General features: G+C 42.1%; 1 protein-coding gene and 1 pseudogene across 1 annotated transcript; both read left to right on the forward strand.

Moving 5' to 3' along the window:
- Window positions 1–15,058: 15,058 nt before the first annotated feature.
- On the forward strand, window positions 15,059–15,998 carry LOC101412119 (olfactory receptor 2AG1-like; annotated as a pseudogene).
- A 4,556-nt stretch (window positions 15,999–20,554) lies between these two features.
- On the forward strand, window positions 20,555–26,503 carry LOC101411672 (olfactory receptor 2D3-like). Its single transcript, XM_012528403.1, has 2 exons — window positions 20,555–20,876; window positions 25,899–26,503. Exons 1-2 carry the CDS (start codon window positions 20,555–20,557, stop codon window positions 26,501–26,503), a joined length of 927 nt encoding a protein of 308 aa, XP_012383857.1.
- The last annotated feature ends 1,109 nt before the right edge of the window (window positions 26,504–27,612 follow it).

Here is a 27,612-nt window from a genome sequence, read left to right on the forward strand (position 1 = left end):
GACTGGCGAATTGAGATACAAGGTGTACTACTTGCCTTGCCAGCTGAAAGCAAACTGGATCTGGTGGTCTTTACTAATAGGTATGGAGAAAAAAAGCATTTTCCAGATCAATAACTACATACCAGGTACAAGAGGATGTACTAATTTGTTCAAGGAATTAGACCACAACTAAAGCAGCAGCTACAGTTAGAGTCGCCACCTGATTAAGTTTACGAAAATCCACTGTTATTCTCAAAGATCAATCAGTTTTATGCACAGGCCAAATAGGCAGGTTGAATGGTTATAATCACCCACATCTTTCAAGTCCTTAATGTGTCATTAATTTCTGCAATCCCTCCAGGAATGTGGCATTATTTTGGGTTTGATATTTTCCTAGGTGTAGGCAGTCCTAGTGGCAAATTGGCCTCTAGTGACTTCCGTTTGGCCTTTCCTACCATATTAACCCTCATGACATAGGTCAGGCAATTGATGTGGGTATTCTATCAGTTGCTGAGAACATCTATGTATCCCCAGAATGGCTTGAAGACCATTGGACTCACTATGAGACAGAGTTGAGCTGAAACTCCTTTGATCACTTAATCTTCATATGCCCCCACATTCATTGGTGGGCCACAGTGACATTTTGGGCTCCAGAAATTAGTGTTGGTTTACAGGCAATGTTCAATAATCTTTGAAAAGTCTGATTAGTCCCACTTTTCTCAATGAACAGTCACTCTAGTAAAGGCCATAGATCTATTTGGGGAAGGCTGGGTGAAAGAATAGTAATGTAAGTCTTTGGCCAAAATTTCTTTTCCTCCAAATGATCCCAACCTCCTCTTCATTCAAGAGGTTCTACATATGTAAACTGCCTCAAGTCTTGGAATTGACTGAGGGGCCATGACTCTCTGTTTCGGTGATTCAGTTACAATTTTGCTAACTTGACCTCTTCTGCTTATATAAATCAGTTAAGGTTTTGGTAGAGAGATACTATGCTCATCTAGCTAAGCCATAGGTTTTCATGAGTCAAATTATTCCAATTACTCTGAGTTTGCTGTCCATTATGATAACCTGGTCCACCTAATCTTTGGTGGTTATCTTTGGTGGCTTTGCCCTTGCCACCCCATGATCACATTATCCACATTGCATTTGGGGATTCCAGTTCAGTAGTGACAGTTTTCACTGTAATTTCTGACCTAAAGAGAAGATTGACCACAGAAGACTTCAGAGATCCTGGGGCTCTTCTCACAAATTTATTTCTGATAGTTGCAGTGAAAGGTATGGTCTCTGTGAATGAGTATGTCTTACAGGAAAAATACATTCTAACATGCCACTCTCCCTAAGTGCTTTTCATGTCTTCCCCTCCTTTATACCAAGGTAGTTCTGACATTTCAACTTCATTTAGTTTAGGCCATTTTTGGGTCCATGGTTCAGCCAACTAATCAAAAAGTCTTTTAGAGCCCTTTCTAACCCCTCAACATAAAACATTGAATCTAGAATCTCTGCTTTGAGTTCATATCAGTAAATTCAACCTGATCCAGTTTTGTGTTCCTTCAACCATGATTCCACACCCTTAAGATCCATTCTTACACATATTCCCTAAATTTCAATATGTATAAACTGGAAAAACCATGCAATTATTTTGATATGTAGCACAAGTCCTCATAGTCCATAGTAAGTTCATCCCCTTTGGGCCTCCTGGGACTTGAGTATATTTATAGGTCTAGAAGCAAAGAGCAATGGTAGGAGTAGGTCCTGAGGAGAATCAGCAGTGCTTTGCAAGGCAACTACCTCAGGGGAGCCCATTTATGAGTTCAGAGGTGGAAGGGCTACTCCTGTTGGCTGGGAAATTTAGCAGATTTTAGTAGTTTGATGACCCCAGATTTACTGGCATCCTTTCATTTGCCCCCATTCCATATTTTTGGTTCCCATTCCTTCACAATCAATTACATTACTTTAATAGAAGACACTTGGGAGCTTGGGTATTTGATTTGTATTACAATTCAGTCAGTGACAGGATGAGACTCTGGGTTTGGTTTTCAGAAATCTCAACCCTGAGGCCAAAGAGAATAAGTTTATTTAGGGAAGTATGGAAGGTTCCTGGTCATTTATTCAGAACTTGAGCTTGGAATTTGAAGCCCTGAGTTTCTCCTTTCCTTTCCTCACTTTTTTTCAGGCAGTTGAGGAGCAACCAGGCAGCACCATTATGCTTCTTAGTTTGACTAAAATGAACCTTACCTTCTGTACATATTTGATTAGGAGTATCCAATGACAATATTTGTGTATCTCTCTCTAGTGCCTCATTATGCTGTGGACTACATATGCCCTCTTTACACTAGAAATAGTCTTAATGCCTTTTAAACTGATTGGATTAGAAGACCAATTCAAAAAGTCTTGAACAGATTCTGAAAATGTATTCTTAAGATTTTGTTCTCTAGAACCACTGAGAGTACTAAAATCTTTAGGTCAGGGCTCATATAAGTCTCAATATATTGAGAGCTTTATTGCAAGAAGCTGGCTTACACAATTGTGGGGACTGGCAAGGAAAATCAAGAAAAGGCAGGCTGGAACTTCTGGGCGCAAGCTAATGTTGCTATCCATGAGTAGAATTTCTTATTCCTCAGGGAAGTCTCATTCTGTTACTAAGACCTTTCTGCATTTGGCCCATTCAGATTATCCAGCACATTCTCCCTTAAAACAAATTGATTATGGATTTTAATAGCATCTACAAAATACCTTACAGTAGCACCAAGATTAGTGTTTGACTGAATGACTGGAGATTATAGTCTAGCAAGTTGACTCATAAAACTGACCATCATTATTTTTTCCAAATGAAGGCTTTAAAAAAGTCTCTTCTCAAGGGCTTTTTGGAATGCTGAAGAAAATTCAAGGTAATTGTGTTGCTGTTCCCTTTTATTATTTGGAATAAACAGCAGTGAGTATTGAATATGAGTATTTTGTATTTCTTTTCACTAAAAATGCTTAATATTTAAGATGCTCTTTTAAATTAAAATTCATGAATTATATAACATCATGATGTATAAAATCAGAATAATAATATTTTAGTTGCACATTAATTTATTTATCAGCCTGTAAGCAATGGGATTAAAAGAAAGTCTCCTTTTCTTGTCTGTCTATAGGCTTCAACAGAACAGACAGAAGAATCCTTTTTATTTAGATATCAAATTGTGCTTTTTCTCCATGCAGAGTCCTTTTACAGTCCCCCATTTCACTTAGAATAAAACCCACAGTCCTTACAATGGCTCTATATGCTTACTCCAGTTGCTTCTCTCACCTCCTCTCCTATCACATTCCAGCTCACTCACACTTTTTCATCTTCTTTGGCCTTCTTGCTGCCATCCTTGGTCTCACCTCAGGACTTTTGCACTGGCATTCTCCCTGTCTGGAATGTTCTGCAGTTTTTGCTCAAAAGTCATCTTCTCAGTAAGGCATGACCTGACCACCTCATTTAAAGATGCAACCCATCCCTATGTTCCCCATTCTCTATTCACCTTATCTTGTCTTTTTATCTCCATAACATTTGACACCTTCTAAAATACAATATAAATATTTATATTTTAATTTTTGTTTATCACTCCACAGTGTAAAATCCATGACTACAGGGATATTTTTTCCCTAGCCATACCTTTAGCACTTCATACTTAGCACATAGTAGGACCTCAATAAATATTTAATGATTCTGAAAATAAAAATAAACCATGCAGACATATGGAAGGAAAACAAAGCTAGCGAACTCCTGTGTTATTCTATGTTCTGGAATACTCTTTTATGTCCAATGAAAGAATTACTTCTTTGGACAAAGCTGAGAGGGCCCCATTTCCACAGCACTCCTGAGGCCCCATAAATGTCACCACACTTCATGATACGGGACAAAGGTTATTCAGAAGAGATGGGTGCTGGCCCAAGGCATGGCTACCATGAACTCAGTCAGGGCTGGAAAGGAGCCCTCTAAACGTCCTTTAAAGGTAGAGTGATCCCCTAGGACCTCAGAGCTCACTTACTGACAGAAGAAACCAGGGGGAAGAGGCCCAGAATCATGCCCAAGGGATTTATTAAAGTCCTGTTTCTTGGACCAATATTTCCGGTAGGAGATCTTGTCAGCTGGGGAGAAATTTTCCTTTAAGGAGAGCTGCTGCAGAGGATCAAATTCATTGTCCTCATATAGGGAGGCAGAAGAGCCCCCTCCAAGGACAGGGCCCTGGATCACTGTGGCCCTCAGGGACACTGAAGCTAAGCATGAAAATTCTTCCTTGGGCCTCTTCCCATATCTTCTTGTTTGGGTTTTTTCCTTTACTCAACATTTCCTCCAGCACTCAGAAGGAGTGAAACCTTTTTTAAATTCCTGAGCATTGACCTTTATCTAACAACTGCTTCAGGTTAGAAAAATTCTCTTATGGTTGATTGAATCAGAAGAGCAACTCATTGTATCTCCTTACTCAGGAGAAGAGACAGGCAGTTTCTTGTTCTTATGGACCATTCTTTCAGAAGGGCCAGCCATTCAGAGAACAAGCTGTCTATATCCTCCACCCCATTCCCAGCAAGGCCAGGCAATCAGGGAAAGGCCCTCCTCACTGAGCTCAAACTGACACCAATACAGCTGGAAAAGTCTCCTTCTTTACTAACTTATTTCTATTTGTACATCTTGGTTCCCTGAAATACACAGCCTACAGTGAAATCTAGCAGCAGTATCCCTGTCCATCTGAGGTAAGAATTATATCTCTATTTGTGTGTGGGGGGATACGTGGTGTCCATAAGTTAGCAGTTAGAAAGCAGGAGCAGCACCCTCTAACCCTCTAAGAGGCTAGTTAAGAAGTGTTTCCCCTGCCTTATATACATCATTCATTTATACTCCATTCAATATATAATTTTTAAGGATATTCTATAAGTCAGGTACTGTGGGATACATTGAGTGGACATGGAATTAACATACAAACCCCTATTTTAATGATTAAGGATCTTTGAGTACAATAGTCAGGACATCTACTCAACTTGTGAGAAACAAGGCCAACTTCCAGGAGATTGTGACAGCTAATATGCTGAAGTACCAGGAAATTTAGCCAAAAAAAAGAGGTAAGAGGTGTGAGGGATGGAAAGAGGAGAAAGAAAAGAGAATTCTAGGCAAAGGGCAATACAGGCGCAAAGGCCTAAAGTTAACAGAAAACAGTTTTCTGGGGGATTGCAAGCTCATCACATGGCTGCAAGTGGAGTCTGTATTGAGATGGAGCTGGGAAGGAAAACTACAGTTGATAGTAAAAAGTCAGGCTGGAGAGGTCAGGCTGGTGGGATCATGAACTATGTAATATAATATACCAGGAACGCTGGACCTAGTTCTGAGGGCAGTCAGTAAAGAATGTTGAGAATGTGGCATTGGCATTGCGTATGGATGTAATGTTCATAGTGGCATTATTCACTATTGCCAAAAGTTGGAATCAACCGAAATGCCCATCAACAGACGAATGGATAAACAAAATGTGGTATATACATACAATGGATTACTACTTAGCTATAAGAAGGAATACAGTTCTAACACATGGGATAACATGGATGAATCTTGAGAACCTTATGTCGAGTGAAGCAAGCCAGGTATTGAAGGACAAATACTACATGACCTCTCTGATACGAATTAAGCAAATCAAGCTGTCTCAGGGAGGTAGAGACTAGAAGATAGGCTTACAGGAAATAGGCAGGGAGAGGGAGGTTGTGAGCCAACGCCCACATGGGCAAAATCTATGATACAGGGAAGGTAAGTAGTTGTGCAGTGAAGGGATAATACAGGGGCATAAGGATACTGATAGGTTGAGCTTGCAGGCTTGAGCGGGGCTGGGGTTGGGAGGATGGGTCATTGGTCCAAGGAAATGAGGGGAGGGTTAGAGTGGAGCAGGTGAACACGAGATTGTCAGGTTTGTGGTTGAAACTCTAATAATGTTGAGAAAATTCTTTAGAAAATACAATAAGGTAGGGTATGGGTTTAAGGTATTTGATGGGGGGCATCTGGCACAGGGTGCACTTGGGGCAGACTTCTAGGGAGTGTGTGAGTGCTCCTCTTGTCATAGTGCGTTTTATCAGTGGGTGGAGACCCATACAATGAACAGGAAGATGTATACCCCCATCCTGGGAGGTGTGATGTTCTCAAACAGAGGGGCGGGTGTCTCTTGAGAGCATGGGTGACTCACCATGGAGAAGGACAGACTAGTGTGTCAACCCCTCAGCATTATTGCAGACATCTATGGATCTTGTCCTTTAGGAAGTGAAGCTTGGTTGTCACTGTGGACCCAGGGGAAAGGAATAGAGTAGATGGAAGAGGGGGGTAACTGGTGGTCAATGGAGGTGTTCTGCATGTTTTTGCAGTGATGGATGCAGGCCTTGTGTATAGTCTGAAAGCTAAACCATAATGTAAACCATCATGTAACCATGGTTGGTAGCTATGTTTCAATATTTGTACATTAGTTGTAGCAAATGTAACATCCACATGTAAAAAGATCTTTGCTGGGGAAGGGAGAGGATGTTGGGTATGTGGGAGCCCCCTGTAGTCTACATGTGACTTTACTGTGACCTAAAACTTTTTGAAGTCACAATTAAAAAAAACAATGTAAGACCCTGAGGAAGAAATGGAAGAGATTGCCTTGCCCCTGTACAAACAATACCTATTACAGTGATAAAAGTAAAAACATCAAAAAAATTTTTATGATATTTTTAATTTTTAATACCCCAATTTATTTTTCACTTTTAGTTTTTCTAAATTATGTATTTTATTTCTAATCTTTAAACTTATCATTACTATTTCATTTACCTATTAATTGAATTTGGCAATATATTAGGTTTCATTTTTGAAGAAGTTTTGGATCAGTGAGGGGTTCAACTATGGCAGGGGAGGAACATTGGTGTAGGGTGTCATTGATGAGGGATGCATGGGCAGAAGGGAGTTTTCCAGGGCACACATATAGAGTACATAGATGTGTTCAGATGTTCATTGGGCATTGACATAGTAGGTAGAGTTTCACATGACAACTGTAGTAGTGCTTAGTTCCCTTCCTGGAGATCTCTATCGCATCCCCTAAGTACAACGGCAAAGACCATGAAGAAGGATGGTCCAATGATGAGCCCTTGATACTGATGACTCTGCTTATGGCCTGTGTGCTTAAAATTTCTACTTGGCCTAGAGCCAAGGTGCCTATGAGTTACCACCTGAGAGCCTCCATGTTGCTCAAATGTGGCCACTCTCTAAGCCAAACTCAGCATAAATGCATTAACTTTCCCCCAGCTTGGGGCATGACTCCTTGGGATGAACCCCCCTGGTGCCAAGGGATTACAAACCAAGCACTGGCTGGTGATGCAACTAGAAATAGATCTTGAATAAAAGCAGAAATGGTAAAAATGAATGAGTTTATATTACTAAGAGACTTCAAAAAGAGTTAGGAGATCATCAGAGAGGTCATGCTTATGAACATTTCAGCAGGAACCCAGAGACAGCCTAAGTAGATACAACCCCAGGTAGTGGTGCTTCTGAGGGCTATGGAGACACCCAGGTCCTACATTCATGGCAGATAGCTCTGGACTTCAGCACCTTGCCAGTGGGCCTTACGTTGGAATCTGTGCTCCTGAGTGTGATGGAGTTGGACCCAGATGTGACTTCTCTACACATACGTCTTCTGTGTTTTACTGAACTTGTGGTTGGTGCTGGGGTTGGTGTATGCCCAGGAGACTTGAATCTCTGGACTGTCCATGTGCCAATTGGGCCCTGAGATTCAGCAGAGTTGCAACACCTACTCTCCAGTTGTTGGGCTTACCCAGGTCAGCTAACAGGGAGGTGAGGATGGATAACCACCACACCAAGAAAATGACAGAGTCTACAACTACAACCAGAATACCACCCATCAGCTATGAGGGATCTAAGCTCCCTGTCAATTTACAGGTTGAGTGGGCATCACAATCCCAGGGTCTTCAGGATGGAGAAATAAAATATGGATTAGAGTGTATTTACTGGCATTCTACTATAGAATTTCTGTGACCTTTGCAGTGGAAGAAATTATATCATTGATGTGGAGACAGTGGCCATGGGAGTTGCTGAAGGCAGGGAGAGGGAAAAAGAGGTGTGATATGTGGGAATTTTCAGCACTTTGGCTATTGCAGGGACAGATGCTGGACATTACATATCTTACTATAACCCACTGAATGTATGTGGGTTATACATTCAGTATAACCCACTTGGAGAGAGTGTAAACTATAATCTATGCTCTGTAGCAGAATTCCAAAATGTATTCATCAAATGCAGTGAATGTACCACACTAATGAAAGAAGTTGTTGATGTTGGAGGAGTGGGGAGTGTGGGGAATGGGGTATATGGGAACCTCTTATATATATATATATTTTTTAATTTTTTTTTAATTGACTTTGTAATAATATTACATTAAAAATATATATGTGAGGTCCCATTCAACCCCACCCCCCCACCCCCCCCTCTCCCCCCCCAACAACACTCGTTCCCATCATCCTGACACATCCATTGGATTTGGTAAGTACATCTTTGGGCACCTCTGCACCTCATATACATTGGTTCACATCATGGCCCATACTCTCCTCTATTCCATCATGTAGGCCCTGTGAGGATTTACAATGTCCGGTGATTACCTCTGAAGCACCATACAGGGCAGCTCCATGTCCCGAAGACGCCTCCACCTCTCATCTCTTCCTGCCTTTCCCCATACCCTTTGTCCATTATGTCCACTTTTCCCAATCCAATGCCACCTCTTCTATGTGGACACTGGATTGGTTGTGTCCATTGCACCTCTATGTCAAGAGGAGGGTCAGATTCCACCTGGATGCTGGATGCAATCCTCCCATTTTCAGTTGTAATCACTCTAGGCTCCATGGTGTGGTGGTTGTCCTTCTTCAACTCCATCTTAGCTGAGTGTGGTAAGACCAATAAATCAGATTGTAGGTGCTGGAGTCTGTTGAGGCTCAGGATCTGGCTATCACATTGTCAGTCCAGAGATTCAAATCCCCTAAATATATCTTAAACCCCAACATTAACTGCACCTCCAGCACATTGGCATGAAAGTCTTATGAAGGGAGATCCCATCTGAGTCCAGATTCATCACACATAAACACCATTTTCTGTGATCTATGTTTCTTTAAATAAAAAAGATTTTTAAAAAAGAATTCTATATTATCACAGTGTGGAAAATAGATTGGGAAGGATGAGCCTGAAGTCAGGGAATTAATTTAGAAACAGTTGCAGTAATATAGATGGGGGAAATTCATGGGTGAAATTCTCTAAGGGAATTGGCAGGACTGAAGTAGAGATATGGCCCATTTGGAAGATAGTAAAGAGGCCAAACTACTAGGTAATGACCTTGAGGGCACTTAACTCACCAGGTATTCACTTCCTTAGCATCCTTGGTCACCACCTAAATTGTAAATGGTTATTTATCTTTTTAAAAATTTTATTTTCTTAAAAATTTTACTGTAGTAATATATATACAACTCAAAACTTCCCATTTTAACCACTTCCAAGTGTGTACATTCAGTCATAATGATTGTATCACAATATTTTGCTACCATCTCCATCATCCATTGCCCAAACTTTTTCACTACCTTAAATAGAAACAATGCTCCCATTAAAAGTATTAACTCCCCATTCCCCTCTTCCACCTATCCCCTAGAAACCTATAATCTACTATCTCTTTTCTGTGCTTATTGGTCATGTATGTATGTATCTTCATCTACTCTTCATATTCTTTTATACTTCTTCTCACTTGAACCAACTTCATAATTTCCATCCATGGTCACCTTCGTGCCCCAGAATATTACATTGTATACTCTAAAATCCTTGATCCTTCTTAATCAAACTTTCCTGCATCCTTAATTTTCCTTAATAAACTTATTTACGGGCTTTACCCAAAAAATATGTAATCTCATTTCTCTCTTTAGTGGATTCTGATCATTCTCCAATGTCTTACTGATATATTACGATGAGAAGGGTTTTCATTCTATTTTGTCCCCCCAGTGCCACTTTCCAAACAATGATATCTCTAGTTTCATTTAACATTTTCTACTCCTTTGATACTCTTTCATCCCTTGTAATTTTTTTTTCTTCCACCACCCTGGTCATTTCCTCACAATCTTTGAAGTCTCAGGTCGCAGTCGTCTGATTCCCTTGCTCTGTTATTGTCTGGTGACTTCAGTGTCCATGGTAATGACCAATCTTAGTTCCTTATTTTCTTCAACTGAAATAACTTTTTATATGTTTATATAATTTAAGTCACCTATTCCCACGGTTTCTTTATGTATTTTGCCCTCATTTATTACTGATTTATCTTTGAATATTAAACTGCATGTTCAGCTCTTTAACCTCCTACTGCTCTAATTCTCATGTGCCTTACCTTGCACTAAATTTTCCTTCAACCTCAAAGAAAGTACATGTTCTTTGATTCTTCTATTAATTTTCTGTTACTCAATCCCCTCTAGAGTTTTTTTTATCTGTACTCAGCCTGGACTACAGGGTGGAGATCTGAAGATTCTCTCCTAGTCCTACCAGTTCCTTTGCACCCTTAATCTCTCATGACTTCTTTTGTTCACATCTCTGGTTTGATACCTATGAGATAGAGAAAAATACTTAAAAATAGGGAATAATTCATATTTTCTGTATTTAAAAGTTAGCTAAGTGCTCGGTGCCTCAAAGAAATCCCTTTGATTTTCATTTCTTCTCACTGAGTATTCAAAATTCACTCTCTTTTCAAGCTCCATGAAAAAAAGCTGAGCATCCTCACTCTTAGCAGATAACCTTGTTTCCTTCTTAAGTAAGAATACCGAGTCCATCAGGTATAACTACAGTAAAATCCACCAGCCATGCCTTACTAGTTTACCCATCTTTATTCTCCTTTCATCAATTCTTAAATATTTATATCCATGGTTACTTCTTTGCTTCAAGTCTACAAAGATACAGTGCCCCTCATTTTGATCAAAGCCAACTTCTCAGTTACTATCCTTGAACCATCCTTTCTTCTCTTGGACCTTGTTCCATCTTCATCTCCTGTGTATCCATCCTACCTCGACAGGCCCTCTCCCCTCCCATTTTATAAATATGCTTAATCGCCATACCCTACCCTGAAAAAAAATTTTTAACATAAAAGTCAACTTTGTCTTCCGCTTCCCATCTTGCTATTTTCTAATCTCTATCTCTTACTCCAAAACTCTTTAAAAATGTGATTTATACCTGCTATTTCCACTCTCTTCTTTACTGCCCCACCTCTTCTTTACTCCTTAAATCCAGTAGTCTGACTTCTTCTCTCACCCTTTACTAAAGCATTCATAACAGCTTCTTTACCTCCAAAATCCAGGAGATTTTTTGCTGTTCTTATTTTTTGGATGTCTGTGCTACATTTGACAGCAGATCATTCCCTTTTTGAAACTTTCTGTTCTTTGGCTTCCATGAAACCTCATTCTCCTGATTTAACTTACACGCATCTGATCCTTTGTTCTTGTCCTTTCTTACCTCTTTCACTGGAATTTATCCTGTGTCTTCCTTTTAAGTTTTAATGTTTTCTTAGGTCCTATCCTTGGCCCACCTATCATCTCTATCTACATACCATACCACCATACCTGTATAAACTCCATCAGTGATTTCAACCACCATGGATTTACAAATGACTGTCAAATCTTTTTTCCAGCTGACACCTCATCCTGGAGCTTCTGATATGTATCAAAAGGTCTGCCATACACTTCAGCAGGGATGTCCCCATACATCTCAGCACATTTAAAAATGAGCATATTCTTCTTTTCCTTCTGTATCCTTGGTCTCCTTTGGTAGCATGATTACTAGGAAAAAAATAGAATGTGAACTCCTTAACTCAGCTTCCAAATCCTTTCACAATCTCACTTCTACCTGTTTCTTAGCCTCATCCCTCACCCTGTCAAAAGCAAATAAAATTTAATATAATTCCAGCTACTCCATGTTTTTTACCTCTCTTGTTCATGCTGTTTCCTTTTCCTAAAATGTTCTGTGAGCACACTTCTCTTTGCCTATCGTTTATTTAAACTTTAAGTTGAGACATGCCAGGGTGATTTGGAAGTGTCAAAAATGGAGCAGGATTTGCAAAACATATTTTAATATCTTCTTGAAAATTTGTCTTTGAAGCAGTCTTGGGTGAAAATTTTGCCTGCCTTCCATGTTGGTCAATATAGTGTCCTAAGACTTTGCAGGGTAAATGGGGCTGGTACCAGTAGAAAGGAGAGCAATGGCTCTCTGGGCAATTAAAAAAGCAATTAAAGGCTGAGAATACACACTAGAAATCTGCAATGAGTTGGCCTAGATAATCTAATACATGTCAGCAAACTTTTTCTGTTAAGGGCCATGTAGTAAATAGTTTAGGCTTTGTGGGACAATGGTCTCTGCTGCCACTACTCACTCGGCCCTTGTAGTATGAATCAACCACAGGCCACACCTAAACAAATGGTGTAGCTGTGTTCCGTGGGAACTTTATGTACAAAAATAGGTGTTGGGTTGGATTTGGCTATTGTTTACTAACCCCTGATTTAAGGGATGCTATTAAGAGTAGTTCTAGCATTTGGGGCCAGAGTGAGCAATCTACTCTCTGACTACAATCATAAAATGATCAGAAAATTATAACACCATGCTAAAACACTTGTGTAGCACTTAATGATGTATGAAGATTTAAAAACATATAAATTATATCCATTAGCTCTCATTAGTGATAGTCAGATAGGGCTAGTATTCCCATTATAAAGGTGAGGAAATTGAGCATCAAAATATTTATATAAGTCATGTGATCAGTATGAAAGGTATATCCTAAGCTCAGGAACTTTGAACACTTGCATTGTGTCTTATAATATTAGATGAGATTCAGAGTCAAATAAAGAGATATTAATAATTATAGCAGAATTTAAACTTAAAAGAAGTGAGGGCTGGAATAGTAGTAGTAAGGAGAACATGGTGATGAAAAACCAGTGAACCCTTTCCAGGACCTCCCCTTGGACCCAGATATTCCAAATAAGCCTAATCATTGGCCTGGCGCACAACTGATCAGGTAGCCATTCGCATCTGGAGCCCCTCTCCTTAGCATTTGCAAGGGAAGGAATAATTAATAGTTTAAAATGTGTCCACACAAGCCAGAGCCTGCTCTCTTGGCTTAGAAGAGCCTGCACTGAATCTTGGTGTGTCTTTCCATCTTTCTCTCACATTTCTCTCAGCAAGCTCAGTTCTTCCCCCCTATCTCCCAATAAATTCCTTTTACTGACTTAACTCAAAAACATCAACAACAAAAGAAAACAAAACAAAAAATCACCAGGGAACCATGAATTTTTGCTAGGAAAACAATCCTTGAATTTCAAACTTTCCCACCAAATCAGAACTTCTTTTCCTTCCACCCGTACTATTCATCTACTCACACTGAGCAGACTCTTCATTCTTATGGTGGTTTCAAGTTCCTTGAACTCTCCCAGTAATTCAGTTTATCTCCTCTCAAACTAGAACCCCCTACATGATTTCCATCACAAATTCCAAGATGATCACCAATTATCATAGATTCTATTCCCCAAATGTAGGTTGAATTTATCATATTAGTGCCACTTCCCTAGTCCAAACTACTCTCTCTCACCTGGATGACCACAATGACCCCTGCACATATCTTCCCGTCTTTAAACGTGTTCCTTTCTTATCTATTAGTCCTCCATATATGAGTTATCTTTTGAAAATATAAATTGCCTTATACCACACCTGTACATTCCAATTAAATAGCTTGCCATTGTATTCCACATACTTTAAAAGGCCCAGAATGATTTGAACAGGTCCATTTCTTCTAATTTATATCAGTCAGTACCCACCTTACCAGGCTTCTTTCAGTTTCTACAAGCTCCTTTCTGCCTCAGAAACTTTGCATTGGCTGTATTCTCTGTCCAGATAGCCCATCACCCTCTTCATATGGAAAATTTATATTCATCCTGCAAAACTGAGCTCAACATTCACCCTCCCAGAGAGGCTTTTCCTTAATAACCAGTCTTTATGAGAACTCTTTTCTATTCTTTTCCTTTATGGGGTTTTTCACAATTTGTAATTGCATTTATTTTTTAATGCTCATCACAAGACTGTGACTGAATGTGGTCAGGTACCCTGTATGTCATGCTTATATTCTGTTCCCAGGAGCTTTTGTGTTGCCTGACACATGAGAGACATAGGAGGGGATGGTTCTTTCCCTCTCCAAAGTTTTCTTCTAAGTCAAGAGGATATTGGTGTAAAATACCTGGCCTCTATTCTCTCCTTACTCCTTCGGAAGGGAGAAGGAACATAATCTAATTGAAGAATGAGTAGGAAAAACTCTCTTTTTTGGAAGTAAGATAAGATAGTCAGTGCTTTGACTTCCCTCTTCATCTGTTCCCCCAGGTGTTCCCTGTGAGCACAACTGACTCGGTCCGACATTGCCTGTGATTAAAAGCATATTTCTGTCCACTTTGGGGTTGGTATTAGGAAGCCCATTGTCCAGAAACATATAGTCTACACACTTCCATTTCTGAAAAAAACAGGTGATATTTTGGCCTGCACAAATATTTTCTTTTTCAATTGGTTCAGAATCTTGGTTGGAAAGAGGAGTGATATAGGGCATCTTTCTTTGAGGACTCCATGTCTCTACAAAATAACAAAACAAAAGGGGACATATCACATGTGCCCAGATTTTCCCTTTAATCTCTTCCACTTGATGAAGTCACTCCTCTTTTTCCAGAAGAATTAAGAGATATGAAAAGACAGTCAAGTCTAGAATTGTTGCATTAATGGGGCAAACTTTGTATTGAAGGAAACGAAAGGAGTGAGGAAAACATGTTCTCTGTCAACAATATGTTATAAATATACATGTCTGATGAGTCAAGTCAGTATGATATGATAATGTGATATTATAATACAATTTGATAATATGATATTAGAAACAGAGAAAGCAATTCCTGCTGGTCAAGGGCTCTAACACTGTAGAACCAGGAAGTCCCCAGTGACTACCTCATCACAACTTCACCTACATTTTTTGTAATTTCATGTAACTGATGTAACAATAGAATGGAGTTCTGGAACTCCACCCTGTGAAGGGACTTCATCTTAGTGAAGACTCTGAATGACAGTGGTTTTCCTGAACTGCTCTGCTCCACAATTATAGTCCTGTACATGTTGGCCCTGACCAGCAATGGCCTGTGGCTCCTGGTCATTGCAATGGATGCCAGGCTCTACATGCCCATGTACTTCCTGCTCAGCCAGCTTTCTCACATGATCCTGTTGTTTGCATCTGTAGTGACTCCAAAAACATTTGTGGGTTATCTGCGTGGGGAGGACACCATAACCTTTAGAGGCTATGCCTTTCAGATGTTTGTAGTCCTGACCATCAGTGGTAGAGAGGACCTCCTCCTAACCTTCATGGCCTATGACAGGTATGTGGCCATTTGTCATCCTCTGAACTACAATGTCCTCATGAGTCCCAGTGTCCGCTGACTCATGGTGGCCACATCCTGGGTCCTTGCCTCCCTGAATGCTGTGACACACCTCAAATACTATGCACTTCCCTTTCTGCATGTCCCAGGAGATTAGCCATCTGGTCTGTGAGATCCCAGCTCTCCTGAAGTTGGCCTGCACAGATACCTCAAATATGAGCTCATGGTATACACAATGTGTGCAACCTTTCTCATGCCTCCCCTTGCTGCTATCCTTGCCTTTTATACATTTGTCTTAGTTGCTGTTGTCCACATCACCAAGTGAGGGGACACAGAAAGCCCTCATCACATGCTCTTCTCACCTGACTGTGGTAGGAATGTACTATGGAGCTGCCATGTTTATTTACATCTTGCCCAGTTCCTACCATAATCCCTGACAGGACAATATCCTTTCTATATTTTACACTGTCATTACTCCACCCCTGAACCGTCTTAGCTATGGTCTGAGAAACAAGAAGGTAATGGGGGCCCTCAGAATGGTACTGGGGAGATGTACCTCTGTCCAGAGGCTGTAAGTGCCAATGTCATGTGGAAACCTTAGTGCTTCTAAATGAGATCCCACTTCTGATCTTGGTGTTGAGCTATCTACTTCCACATTTTGAAATTTTTAAAAATTCACCACACAGGAGATAAGCCCTAGTTTGTCTTTAAAGACACTATTTTATTTCCAACAGCTCTATGTTTGGATAACTAGGAAGATTTAAAAATTTCTCTCAGCTATATCCAAGGGTCTAGTTGATATTCCCTTTCCTTTCTGAAGGTACAAACATTAGGTTTTACTAATTCCGAGGAGCAACATTTCTCAATTCTTATCTCCCTATTAGTGTGAATTTATAGCCATATAATATTATATTTTTTTCTCTGAAATCTCCAGGCCTATATTTTTCTCCTCCCTCTGTCAGGTTTTGTTTTTCTGGTAAAATATTGTCTGAGGAAATAAACATAGTTACCTAAAATCTGGAGTTTGCTCATTATGTTTTCATATTATTGTCTGATTCATACCTCAATCTACTCTTTCCTGTAAACTGATAGAACTTGATCAGATTCAAGTTTCATTTCTTGGGAAGATTAATTCACAGATGATATTGTATGCACTCCACCAAGAAGAACATGGTATCTTGCTATCTCTTTCTTTGTAGTGTGCCCCTAGATCCAGTGTACAACTGGGAGTTGCAAAGTGATGATATTCTAATTCCATCATCTCTGCTTCATTTATTAGCTGGAATACTTATATAAAGATAAAATAATAAATAAATAATTACTTTAATGCTAACTTTGAAAAAATATTTGAGGAAAGCTTAGGAAAATATGGTAAAGGATTGCAAAGCATTTCATATAAAAAGAAATAAACACTGATGAAGAATAAAAACATTTAGTAATTTCAATCAGCAACTCCAGGTAATATCCATCTCTTCTTGTATCAGGCATACGACTCAAGTACTTGATTTTTTTGCAGATATTTTCTCAGGCCTGTTATGCTTTAAGACCAGCTAACATTAGTTTAAGTGTCACTACTACATCTTCACATGAATAATAATTTTAATCCCATTTTAATAGAAAAGTAATGAAGGAGGGTTCAGATTTCTAATTTTCTGAGTATTTGAAGTAAAAGTTGTGTAGATATCTGCCTGCTCTTTGCACTCAGCTTTGCTCTCAAGCAGAGAGGAGGGACAGCTATGGATGGCTTCTTGGATTCTTCTCAGTTACAAAGCCAACAAAATATTTTCCTTTGTTTTAGAAAGGACTGGAAAGTAGAGCAGACTTGCAGAATTCAATCTATGATTACAAACACACACACACATACTCACAAATAAAGAAAAATGTCCCAAGGTGTCTTATTGTGTGTAGAGGTAATAAAGTGAGCTGTTCTCAAAGAGAACTCTAAGGAACATCTTGTTTATTTCACCTCTCAGGGCCTTACTTTTTAAGACATCCTCTCAGGAAAAGCATCAGTGATGGTGCTTAAAAGGTAAGTGTTTACTTCAGGGAAGAAGACAGAAGAGTTTGGATGAAATCCACAGGGGAGATGGTTAAGTATCCTTGTGACCTAATCCCAAACTGGATCTGCAGCTGGGATTTCTAGATCTCACTCTACTGTGCTCTGTGTGAAGATCCTGCACCTATAGTTTACCATCTCTAAGACAAAACTCACCCTAAACCTACAGGTAAGAAGGACGTAGATGCTGAAGGACCAAGTCTCTCTAGAGTCAGAAATTCTGAATCCAACCTGAAATGACATGTCCTTGTTTTACATCTTATAGTCTATCAGAGAGAGGAGATTTTTCCTTTTATCTTCTTCTCAAGAGTCCTCAGCTTTAGAAACCTTCCTTCTAGGCACTTCCACAGAGGATCAGTTTGTGTGCTGAAAGACCCAGAGAAACCAAAAGGACCATGGTCACTCAATCTAACTACTCCTTTTCCACTACCAGAATTCTGTCTGTCCTCTGAATTTTTAACCATTCCACTTTTGGTGTTCCCATCCTCTTTCACTTTTCCCACACTCTTCTCTTGATGATTCCTACAAAGTCTCTTGCATTTCACCATTCACTGTTTGGGAGGTCGGAAAGAAGCAGAGTGGAGTGATAATGTTAGGCATGTGGCTACTGCCTGCCTTAGCCCCCTAGTATTCAAGTAGCTACCACATAGGATTCATCCTCTCTGGGGCTCCAAATAAGGAAGAAAAGGGGATATATTGAGGAAATTTCTATTTCCACTGGAAGAAGAGTAGCTACCATGGATACCCTGTCACCTACACTGGTTGCCCAGGTGATCACACTTATGTTTCTCCTCATTGGTCACAGGATCTTCCCCTTCTAAGGAGATAACCTAGCTGACCCAGCATCAGGTGTGTCTTCCAGTGCTCACACTATAATTTTGATAGGATGATTAGTACTTAGGAGTATTTGAGTGCTTATGTGTGACTATGCATGTGTGTGTGTGAAAAGGTGTTCATTCATTCCTGGATGTATTCAGTCAGTCAGTAAACATTTCTTCAAAATTTACTGTATGCCAGGAGATATGGACATATGGCATAAGATAGATTTGCTACCCATAAGAAACTCACAACCTTGTTAGGAAGATAAGTTTGTAGACAAAAAAATCATGTAAAAGAATAAAAACATTTAAAAAGTCTATTATTATATGCATTCATCAAAACTCATGAAATTGTACATGTGCAATATTCACAGTTCATTGCATGTAAATTTACTATAATGAAGTAGTGAAAATGCCTTTAAAATGATCAGAAAATTATCAGTAATGAATTATTTTATTGCTGTACTTGGAAATTAAAAATGTTTTACTTATAGCAATATTCTTTTTCAAATTTTTTATAATGACTCTTAGTAAGAAATACAGTTTACCTTGTAACTCAGTACACACATACAAGCACACACACATGCTCACACAAACACTTATGTAAAACTGAAACAAATATTTTCTCAGAACAATACTTTCATTGTTATAAGAGATCGTATATTATTTTCTATTTCTGTTTTTAAAAATACTGGCGGCAGCTCACTAAGTCTATTTCATTACCAAGTAAGGTGTTATAACCACAGTTTCAAAAGCACTACCTTATTTGGGCTGTTGATGTCCAAGACTTTTTCACAGATCCACTTATATTCTCGTCACACTTGAGCTAAAGTAAAGATCTTTCCATTTGATTCTGCCTGTCCCTCAAAGTTTTCTCTGACTCTGTCTTCCTGGTCCCGCCAGGTTAATGGACCTTCCTGGAGCATCAGGCTGAACCCAGTTCAAAATCCAATCTGGATGGAAGTATATGAATAGAAAACTTATTCTCACAAAGTGATCTCGATATCATGTCATACTTGTCATACTTAATGGTTCATGAACCAATGGTCCAGCCACAACTGCTCTGTCTACATTTCTTCTACACAGCCAGCTAGGTGTGAGATTTTACTTGTGAGAAGAAATCCTTATATGTCTGCAGTCTTTGGCTTCTCTCTACCCTAAGATTCCCTTTCCAAGACAGCTGAGTTTCTACCCAGATTCTATTCCTTCATTCTAACTTCGTAGGCAATTATAGGACTAGAATTTCAATCTTTCCAAGTGGTATCAGATTCCAGCTCTTAGTTCAAGATAATTGTTTATGGCTCTGCTTCCTTTCCTAACCCTTTATAATCTACTTCTCCATTAGCTTAGGTCCAGCCATCTTAGTCCTTACTTGTTGCTGATTTAGAGCATTTTATAGGTTTTGAATAGTGTTTCCTGTCTGGCTTCATTCATTGGACCAATGCCTCTTTGCCTGCCAATGCACTCCCCGAACTGATTGTATATTCTAGTACAAACTGCAGCATTCATGAGGTGAAACACTATTATGACAGATAGGACATTGTAACTATCCAGACAGCTGCTGTGGCTGCATTAGTTCTCCACGAACTGCCCTTCCTACTATAGTGTATGGTGCAGCTTGAGTCATGCCTTACTCTAGAGCAGCCCCAACAAGTCTTAACTTTCTGATCCAGTGAAGAGTTTGGGAAAGGATCAGGACTATGGACTATAAAATATTCTGAAAAGGTCTTAAAATTTCCTTCCTTGCTTGAAAAGATCATAAGAGCTCTCTTGGAAACAAAATGGAAAAGTTAATTATTGGCCTCTGCTTTTTGATGAAATGAAAGTTAAAGTCTACTGTCTGAAAAGTAAAGTAGGAAAATCATCCCTAAATTTGCTACTAAAGAGGAAACTATCCATGTTTTTTTCCACAAAATATATTAGCATCCTTATATTTTGTTCCCATAAATAACATTACTTACTATGAAGATATTTCTTGACATTATCCTCATAATCATTGAGTAATGGCTCTGTGAACAACAGTGCCCTGGCAGCAACCACCACTAGGAGAGATTATACTTGAATTTGCCCTGCTTGCCAATCAAATGGCTTCAGTAGGAATATAAGAATGGACATTTTAGAAATCAAGCATCTTAAATGACAGCAAGAATTTTTAAAATCAAATGTTTTTTTTTTCCCCATTGAAACCTTCACTTTCAATCATAGTCAACATTTGATTGCTCTTTTAATACTGATATGTAGGCAGACATAAGCATAGATGGGCAAAGAAAACCAAACATATCTGACTGAATTCATCTTGCTGGGCTTCTCCTCAGATCAGCAGACCCAGATCCTGCTGTTTGTGGTATTTCTCCTCATTTACCTGTTGACTGTATTTGGGAATCTGCTAATCATTGTCCTAATCCATGCTGATTCCCGACTTCACACACCAGTGTACTTTTTCCTTAAAAACCTGTCCTTTGCTGATCTCTATTTCTCTACCAGCATAATCCCCCAGTTGTTACTCCATTTACTGGTAATGAGAAAGGTCATTTCCTTTGCTGGGTGCTCAATTCAGATTGCGACGGCTTGCTCGGTCGGTAGAGGTGGGGTCTGGCTGCGGACGAGGGGTCGGTCCAGCTCTGGACGAGGGGTCGGTCCCGCTTGGGACGAAGGGTCGATCCCACCTGGGACGAGGGGTCGGTCCGGCAGCAGACGAGGGATCGGTCTCACAAGGGGTTGCGCGGTTCGGCTGACGGGGTCGCCCGGCGAAGCCGGCGACGAAGGGGTCGCCCGGAGAAGCAGGCGACGAACTGGGGACAAGGGAGGCCAGGCCCTTGTCGGGGGCTCTCAGGACAGGAGGGCGCACGGCAGAAGAACTACCGCGGAGACAAGGTAAACACGCAAGTCCACTTTATTGAGAGAGAGGCAACAGTTTTATAGGGGCTGGGGAAGGCTGATTGGTCGAAGCCACGCCCTGTTCTGATTGGTTGCCGGCGAAAGGTCAGTGGGCGGTACTGGACGGGGGAGGGGTGGTGGTTAGGGATTGGCTGTCGCTGTTGCTGGGGGAAGGGGCAGGGTTTAGGCATTGGTGGCTGCTGTTGCTGGGGTGGAGGGCAGACTTGAGTTTCCCGCCCACGCCTGGCTGTTGCTGCTGTCGGGGGAAGGGAAAAGGGCGGGCTGGATTTTTCCGCCCACACCTGGCTGTTGCTGCTGTCGGGGGAGGGGAAAAGGGCGGGCTGGATTTTTCCGCCCACACCTGGCTGTTGCTGCTGTCGGGGGAGGGGAAAAGGGCAGACTGGAATTTTCTGCCCTAGGGAGAAGGAAGAAGAAGGGTGCCGCCCCACAAGGCATCGGGTGGCGCCATCTGGGAGGAGGGGCGGCCGCGGAAGCATGGCTGCCGAGAAGGGGAGACCCGAGGGCACTCTGCGCCCATGCCGAGCTTCCTTCAGGGGTGGCGGTGAGTCTGACCAGCCACCCTATTATGGGGGCAGCGGAATTAGGCCTACCGCGGCCGCTCCCCTGCCAGGCCAGCAAACCAGACTTCAGCCCGAGGGGTGACCGCATTTCCCCCTTCTTTTCAAATAAGGGCCAGGATGGCAGCAGCAACAAGTAGCCGAGGCCCAAGAGGCAGTAAGCAATGAGGGAAGCGGGGCTGAAGAGGGAGGTGAGTATGACGGGGATACAAATGTACAATTTGGGGGGCAGTATCTTGCCGTTGCAAGCAAGGGTGGCCAATGTCCAATTCTTGTTGATCTCGGTGGCTATAAGGTCCATCTGCTTGTTAAAAGTCCAGGATGACAGCGCGTTACAGGTAGTTGATCTCTTCTTGGCGGCGAAGAGCGGTAGAGGCAGACTGTGTGATGGTCTGGAGGATCGCAGCGGTGAGGACAAGTCGCGTCAGGGCACCAGCGACGGTGGTGGCGGCAGCGTCGGGAGTGGTGGAGACGTAGGCGAGGACAATAAGAAGGCCAAAGTCTTCACGGGTGCGAGAGAGGCCGATGTTAATGGGGCGGGCCGACATGGGGCGGCCCAATCTGCAACGCAGTAGGGGTTCAAGCGAAAAAAGGAGGGGGGCGGGGGACGAGAAAGGACGCTTTGGATGGCTGAGAAGAGGAGTGAGGTCGAGACAGGAGGAAGCTCCGCAGAAGTATGGGGAGCTGTTAAAAGCAGAAACGTTATTAGATGCTAGAAAGCAGGCCGCGGGCCGGGGAAAGCGGGTTGCGGGCCGTTTAGCAGGGCTGGAGCTACTTGAGAGCGATGGCGGCATGGGGGGCCGTGGTTACAATCTTCTGGGGTGGTAGCGGCTAGACAGATGGCGGAAAATATTATCAAGAAAGCAAAGGTTATGAGGAAGAAATAAAGTATTAAAGGCTGTGGGGGAAGTGAGAAGATCATTTAGAGGATAGGGTTGAGAATGGTATGTTTAAGACAGAAGCTTTGTGGTTTGTAGGAGACTGCTTTATAAACGAAGGAGAATGAGGGCAGTAAATATAGTAACGATAGATAGGAAGATGACAGTGAGGAGGAGTCTTTGTTTAAGGTTCCAATCGTCCGGCGCAACAGTAGCTAGGCCGATAGCGAGGGGTGTTGCTAAATAGACAATGGCTGCAAAGACAAAACCATTTTTTGTTTCCTTAAGAATAACTTTTCTTTAAATACTTAGTAGCATGCAATATTAGAAACTGTTTCCTAAAAGCAAGTTGGCAGGGGAGCTTGGTTGCTGTTAATCTTTCCTGTTACAAAATTACCTTTTATCATTATTATCATCAATTTAGTTTTATATATATATATATTTAAGAATGACCCCTTGGAATCAGCCATTCAATACCCCAATGCAAACTATTGAAGATAAATTTTATCCTTACAGAACACATTCCCTTACGTAAAGTTATCACAATACCTTTTACACTTGCCGCATGCAAATTAAATTTCAAGAGTTTATGAAAAATTAGCCATCTTACTTTAGGACAAAATACGTCTTTTTGCAAAACTTATTACATTTCCGTTAGCATTTTTACAAACTTTTAACCTTTTTAATATTCATATAAGTTTTACATTCTTTATATTATCCTGTGAAGAAAAATAAGTTATTCATTTTAATCTAGGCAAGAACAACTTTTTATGAAGACGTACAGTTAATTTTGTTAATTAAGACTTACAATTTTTTTTAAAATTGTAGATATCTTATTAACATTTAAACTTATGTATTAATATAATAAACTTAAGTATTAATATAAGCGCTTATTTAATTTTTGGCCATTTGAATAGAGCTCTTTTAAAGATTTCTAGTAATTTATATTTACCATCCGGAGGTATCACAATATACGTTGACATTGAACGAACAGACAGACAAACACAGAACAATTACAACACATTAACAGAAATATATAATTTATTTACAGTTGACTCATAATTCTTACTTTCTTGGTATAGCTGCTTTTAAATCTTTTTTTATATAGCATATCATAGATTATACCCTTCAAGATTTCTTGTGGACTTCATGTTGCCTGTAATAAGCCAGGAGGGAATCTTTTACCTTCCTGCTCCACAGCAAAAGTGACCCTATCTATAAGGCGAGTATAGGTGTCCGGGTCCCAGAGCCGACACGTGGTAAGCCACGGATTAAAGGGGAGAAAAAGGTCCCAATATACTTGAAGCTGTTTGAAAGAGATCTTACACCGGTGAGTGTCTAGGAGACCGGCGAGAGCCCGAACTTGTGGGGCTTGCTTAGCAGATAGGATGTTACCCATTGCTAATGGCCTTTTGGAGCCGATAAGAAAAGGGGCCCTTACCTTGAGAGCGCGGCGATGGGAGCCGAGGTGCGCGGTGAGACGAGGGGTCGGAGCCAGTGGGGCTCCGACGGTGGTCGCGGGCCAAGAGAAGGCCCCGACGAGGGGAGGGCGGGACGACGAGCAGTGGAGCAAGGCAAAGGGGAGCAAGCATGGAGGGGAGGAGGCAGAGGTGAAGGCAGGGGTGGAGGTGCTCAGGCACGCGCTCTTGAGAGTTTTATTGGCGCCTCTTAATCATAGCGGGTCGGTATAAGCCCCCGACATGGAAGGAGAAAGCCATCCAGCGATTCTCCCAGACCGCCGTGGATCATATGAGGTCACCAAGGTTCAGGAGCAGCAATGCAGAGCAAAAAGATAGGGGTGAGAAGAGAGGAGGGCGTAGGGCTGTGGTAGGGTTACTTCAGACGTGCAAGCGCGTGCTCCTGAGAAATCCAAGGCTCCTCTTAATCATAGCGGGTCGGTATAAGCCCCCGACATGGAAGGAGAAAGCCATCCAGCTATTCTCCCAGACCGCTGTGGATCGTATGAGGTAGCCAAGGCTCAGGTAGCAGCAATGTTGCACGAGAGAAGTCCCAAGGTGAGAAGAGAGGAGGGGGTAGGGCTGTGGTAGGATTACTTCAGACGTGCAAGCGCACGCTCCTGAGAAATCCAAGGCTCCTCTTAATCATAGCGGGTCAGTATAAGCCCCCGACATGGAAGGAGAAAGCCATCCAGCGATTCTCCCAGACCGCCGTGGATCGTATGAGGTAGCCAAGGCTCAGGTAGCAGCAATGTTGCACGAGAGAAGTCCCAAGGTGAGAAGAGAGGAGGGGGGGGCTGCCAGGTTATGGAGTGAGGCTGTGGTGGGGTTGCCTTGCCCCACGTTGGGTGCCAACTGCGACGGCTTGCTCGGTCGGTAGAGGTGGGGTCTGGCTGCGGACGAGGGGTCGGTCCAGCTCTGGACGAGGGGTCGGTCCCACCTGGGACGAGGGGTCGGTCTGGCAGCAGACGAGGGATCGGTCTCACAAGGGGTTGCGTGGTTCGGCTGACGGGGTTGCCCGGCGAAGCCGGCGACGAAGGGGTCGCCCGGCGAAGCCGGCGACGAAGGGGTCGCCCGGAGAAGCAGGCGACGAACTGGGGACAAGGGAGGCCAGGCCCTTGTCGGGGGCTCTCAGGACTGGAGGGCGCACGGCAGAAGAACTACCGCGGAGACAAGGTAAACACGCAAGTCCACTTTATTGAGAGAGAGGCAACAGTTTTATAGGGGCTGGGGAAGGCTGATTGGTCGAAGCCACGCCCTGTTCTGATTGGTTGCCGGCGAAAGGTCAGTGGGCGGTACTGGACGGGGGAGGGGTGGTGGTTAGGGATTGGCTGTCGCTGTTGCTGGGGGAAGGGGCAGGGTTTAGGCATTGGTGGCTGCTGTTGCTGGGGTGGAGGGCAGACTTGAGTTTCCCGCCCATGCCTGGCTGTTGCTGCTGTCGGGGGAAGGGAAAAGGGCGGGCTGGATTTTTCCGCCCACACCTGGCTGTTGCTGCTGTCGGGGGAGGGGAAAAGGGCAGACTGGAATTTTCTGCCCTAGGGAGAAGGAAGAAGAAGGGTGCCGCCCCACAAGGCATCGGGTGGCGCCATCTGGGAGGAGGGGCGACCGCGGAAGCATGGCTGCCGAGAAGGGGAGACCCGAGGGCACTCTGCGCCCATGCCGAGCTTCCTTCAGGGGTGGCAGTGAGTCTGACCAGCCACCCTATTATGGGGGCAGCGGAATTAGGCCTACCGCGGCCGCTCCCCTGCCAGGCCAGCAAACCACACTTCAGCCCGAGGGGTGACCGCATCAGATGTATCTTTTTCTCCTAGCTGGGTGTACAGAGAGTGCCCTGCTGGCAGTGATGTCCTATGACCGGTATGTGGCTGTCTGCAAGCCCCTGCACTACTCCTCCATCATGACACATTGGGTGTGTGTCCAACTGGCCCTTGGGTCCTGGGCCAGTGGTGCAGTTGTGTCTCTAGTGGACACCACATTCACACTGTGTCTGCCCTATCGAGGAAGCAATATCATTAACCATTATTTTTGTGAACCTCCTGCCCTCCTGAAGCTGGCTTCAACAGACACCTACAGCACAGAAATGACCATTTTTGTGATGGGTGTGGTCATCCTCCTGGCTCCTGTCTCCCTCATCCTTTTCTCCTACTGGAACATCATCTCCACCGTGATCTGGATGCAGTCAGGGGAGGGGAGGCTCAAGGTCTTCTCTACCTGTGGCTCCCACTTCACTGTTATTGTCTTCTTCTATGGGTCAACAATATTCACCTACATGAGACCAAACTCCAGGAAAATGAATGAAAGTGATAAGGTGATCTCTGTTTTTTATTCCATCATAACATCCATGATGAACCCATTCATTTATAGCCTGAGGAACAAACATGTGAAGGAGGCATTCAGGAAAGTAACTGGAAGATAGAGTAATAATCTTTATCTTTTATATATTAAGGGGTATGAAGACTACCACTGGTTCAACACCTAACCTTCCTCTCCCATCCTACTTTGAGATGTAAGGATCATAAAGGTATTCTTGTTATATCAAAGAATGTTTTCAGATTTTCCTCCTACATTCTTGCTTAAGCTAAATCTCGATGATTGCAGTTTGTTTACCTTTTAGAAGCTTTTTGTTTCCCAGTCCAACCTTCACTGTTGAATAGCATTTGCACTGCCTTATTGGTTTACCAATATGTTTTTACCTAGTGACATTTTCTTTTGGCTTTAAAATACATGGCTGTTTGCCAGCCTCATCCCACATCAACATATCTATAGGCATGCACAGATTTTAGAATACTAGCTGATGTCAATACCTAGATTCTTCAGTTTCCTGTGAGGAAGAAAAAGTCAAAGATTTTTTTCCCCATGATGCCACAATACTGAGGTCTATTTTTTTGCTGTGCTTAGTCCCAAACTATTGCTATAGATAATTCAACAAATGCTGAGGGAGCTATTTACTCAGATAAGGCTTGCCACCTCACATTCCAGCAAATGTCGTTGCTATCTCACACACTTCCTCCCTCCAGGGTGAAATTCTGGCTATAGAAAATCAGAATTTAGAAGCGACATCCCTACATCAGAACTCTCTGGTCAGGAACCCCTGTGACACCAACATACTGCAGTTGTTCTCCCCTCAGGTGTGTTCTCCTTTCTTCTGCAGGTTCAATTTTGCCAGTGTGATGGTTAATTTCATGTGTCAGTAGGCTAGATTATGGTGTCCAGTTGTTTGTTTAAGCACTGGCCTGATTGTTAACGTGAGAGTATTTTTTAGATAAAGATTTGTATCTATAATCAGTTGATTACTTCTGCAATCAGTTTATGGCATCTATAATCAACAAAGGAGATTGCATTCAATAATGTAGGTAATCTCATCCAAGCAGTGGAAGATTCTAAAAGCCAGAACTGAAGGCTTCAAAGGTTAGAGGAATTTCTGTCTTTACTTCAACATTGGTCTTGCCAGAATTTCCAACCAGAGCCAACTTCCCCTGGGGAGTTTGGACAAAGGATTTCAGTACCACCTTTATCAGAATTTCC

The sequence above is a fragment of the Dasypus novemcinctus genome, chromosome 10, assembly GCF_030445035.2.
Source record: "Dasypus novemcinctus isolate mDasNov1 chromosome 10, mDasNov1.1.hap2, whole genome shotgun sequence".
NCBI classification, from domain to species: Eukaryota; Metazoa; Chordata; class Mammalia; order Cingulata; family Dasypodidae; genus Dasypus; species Dasypus novemcinctus.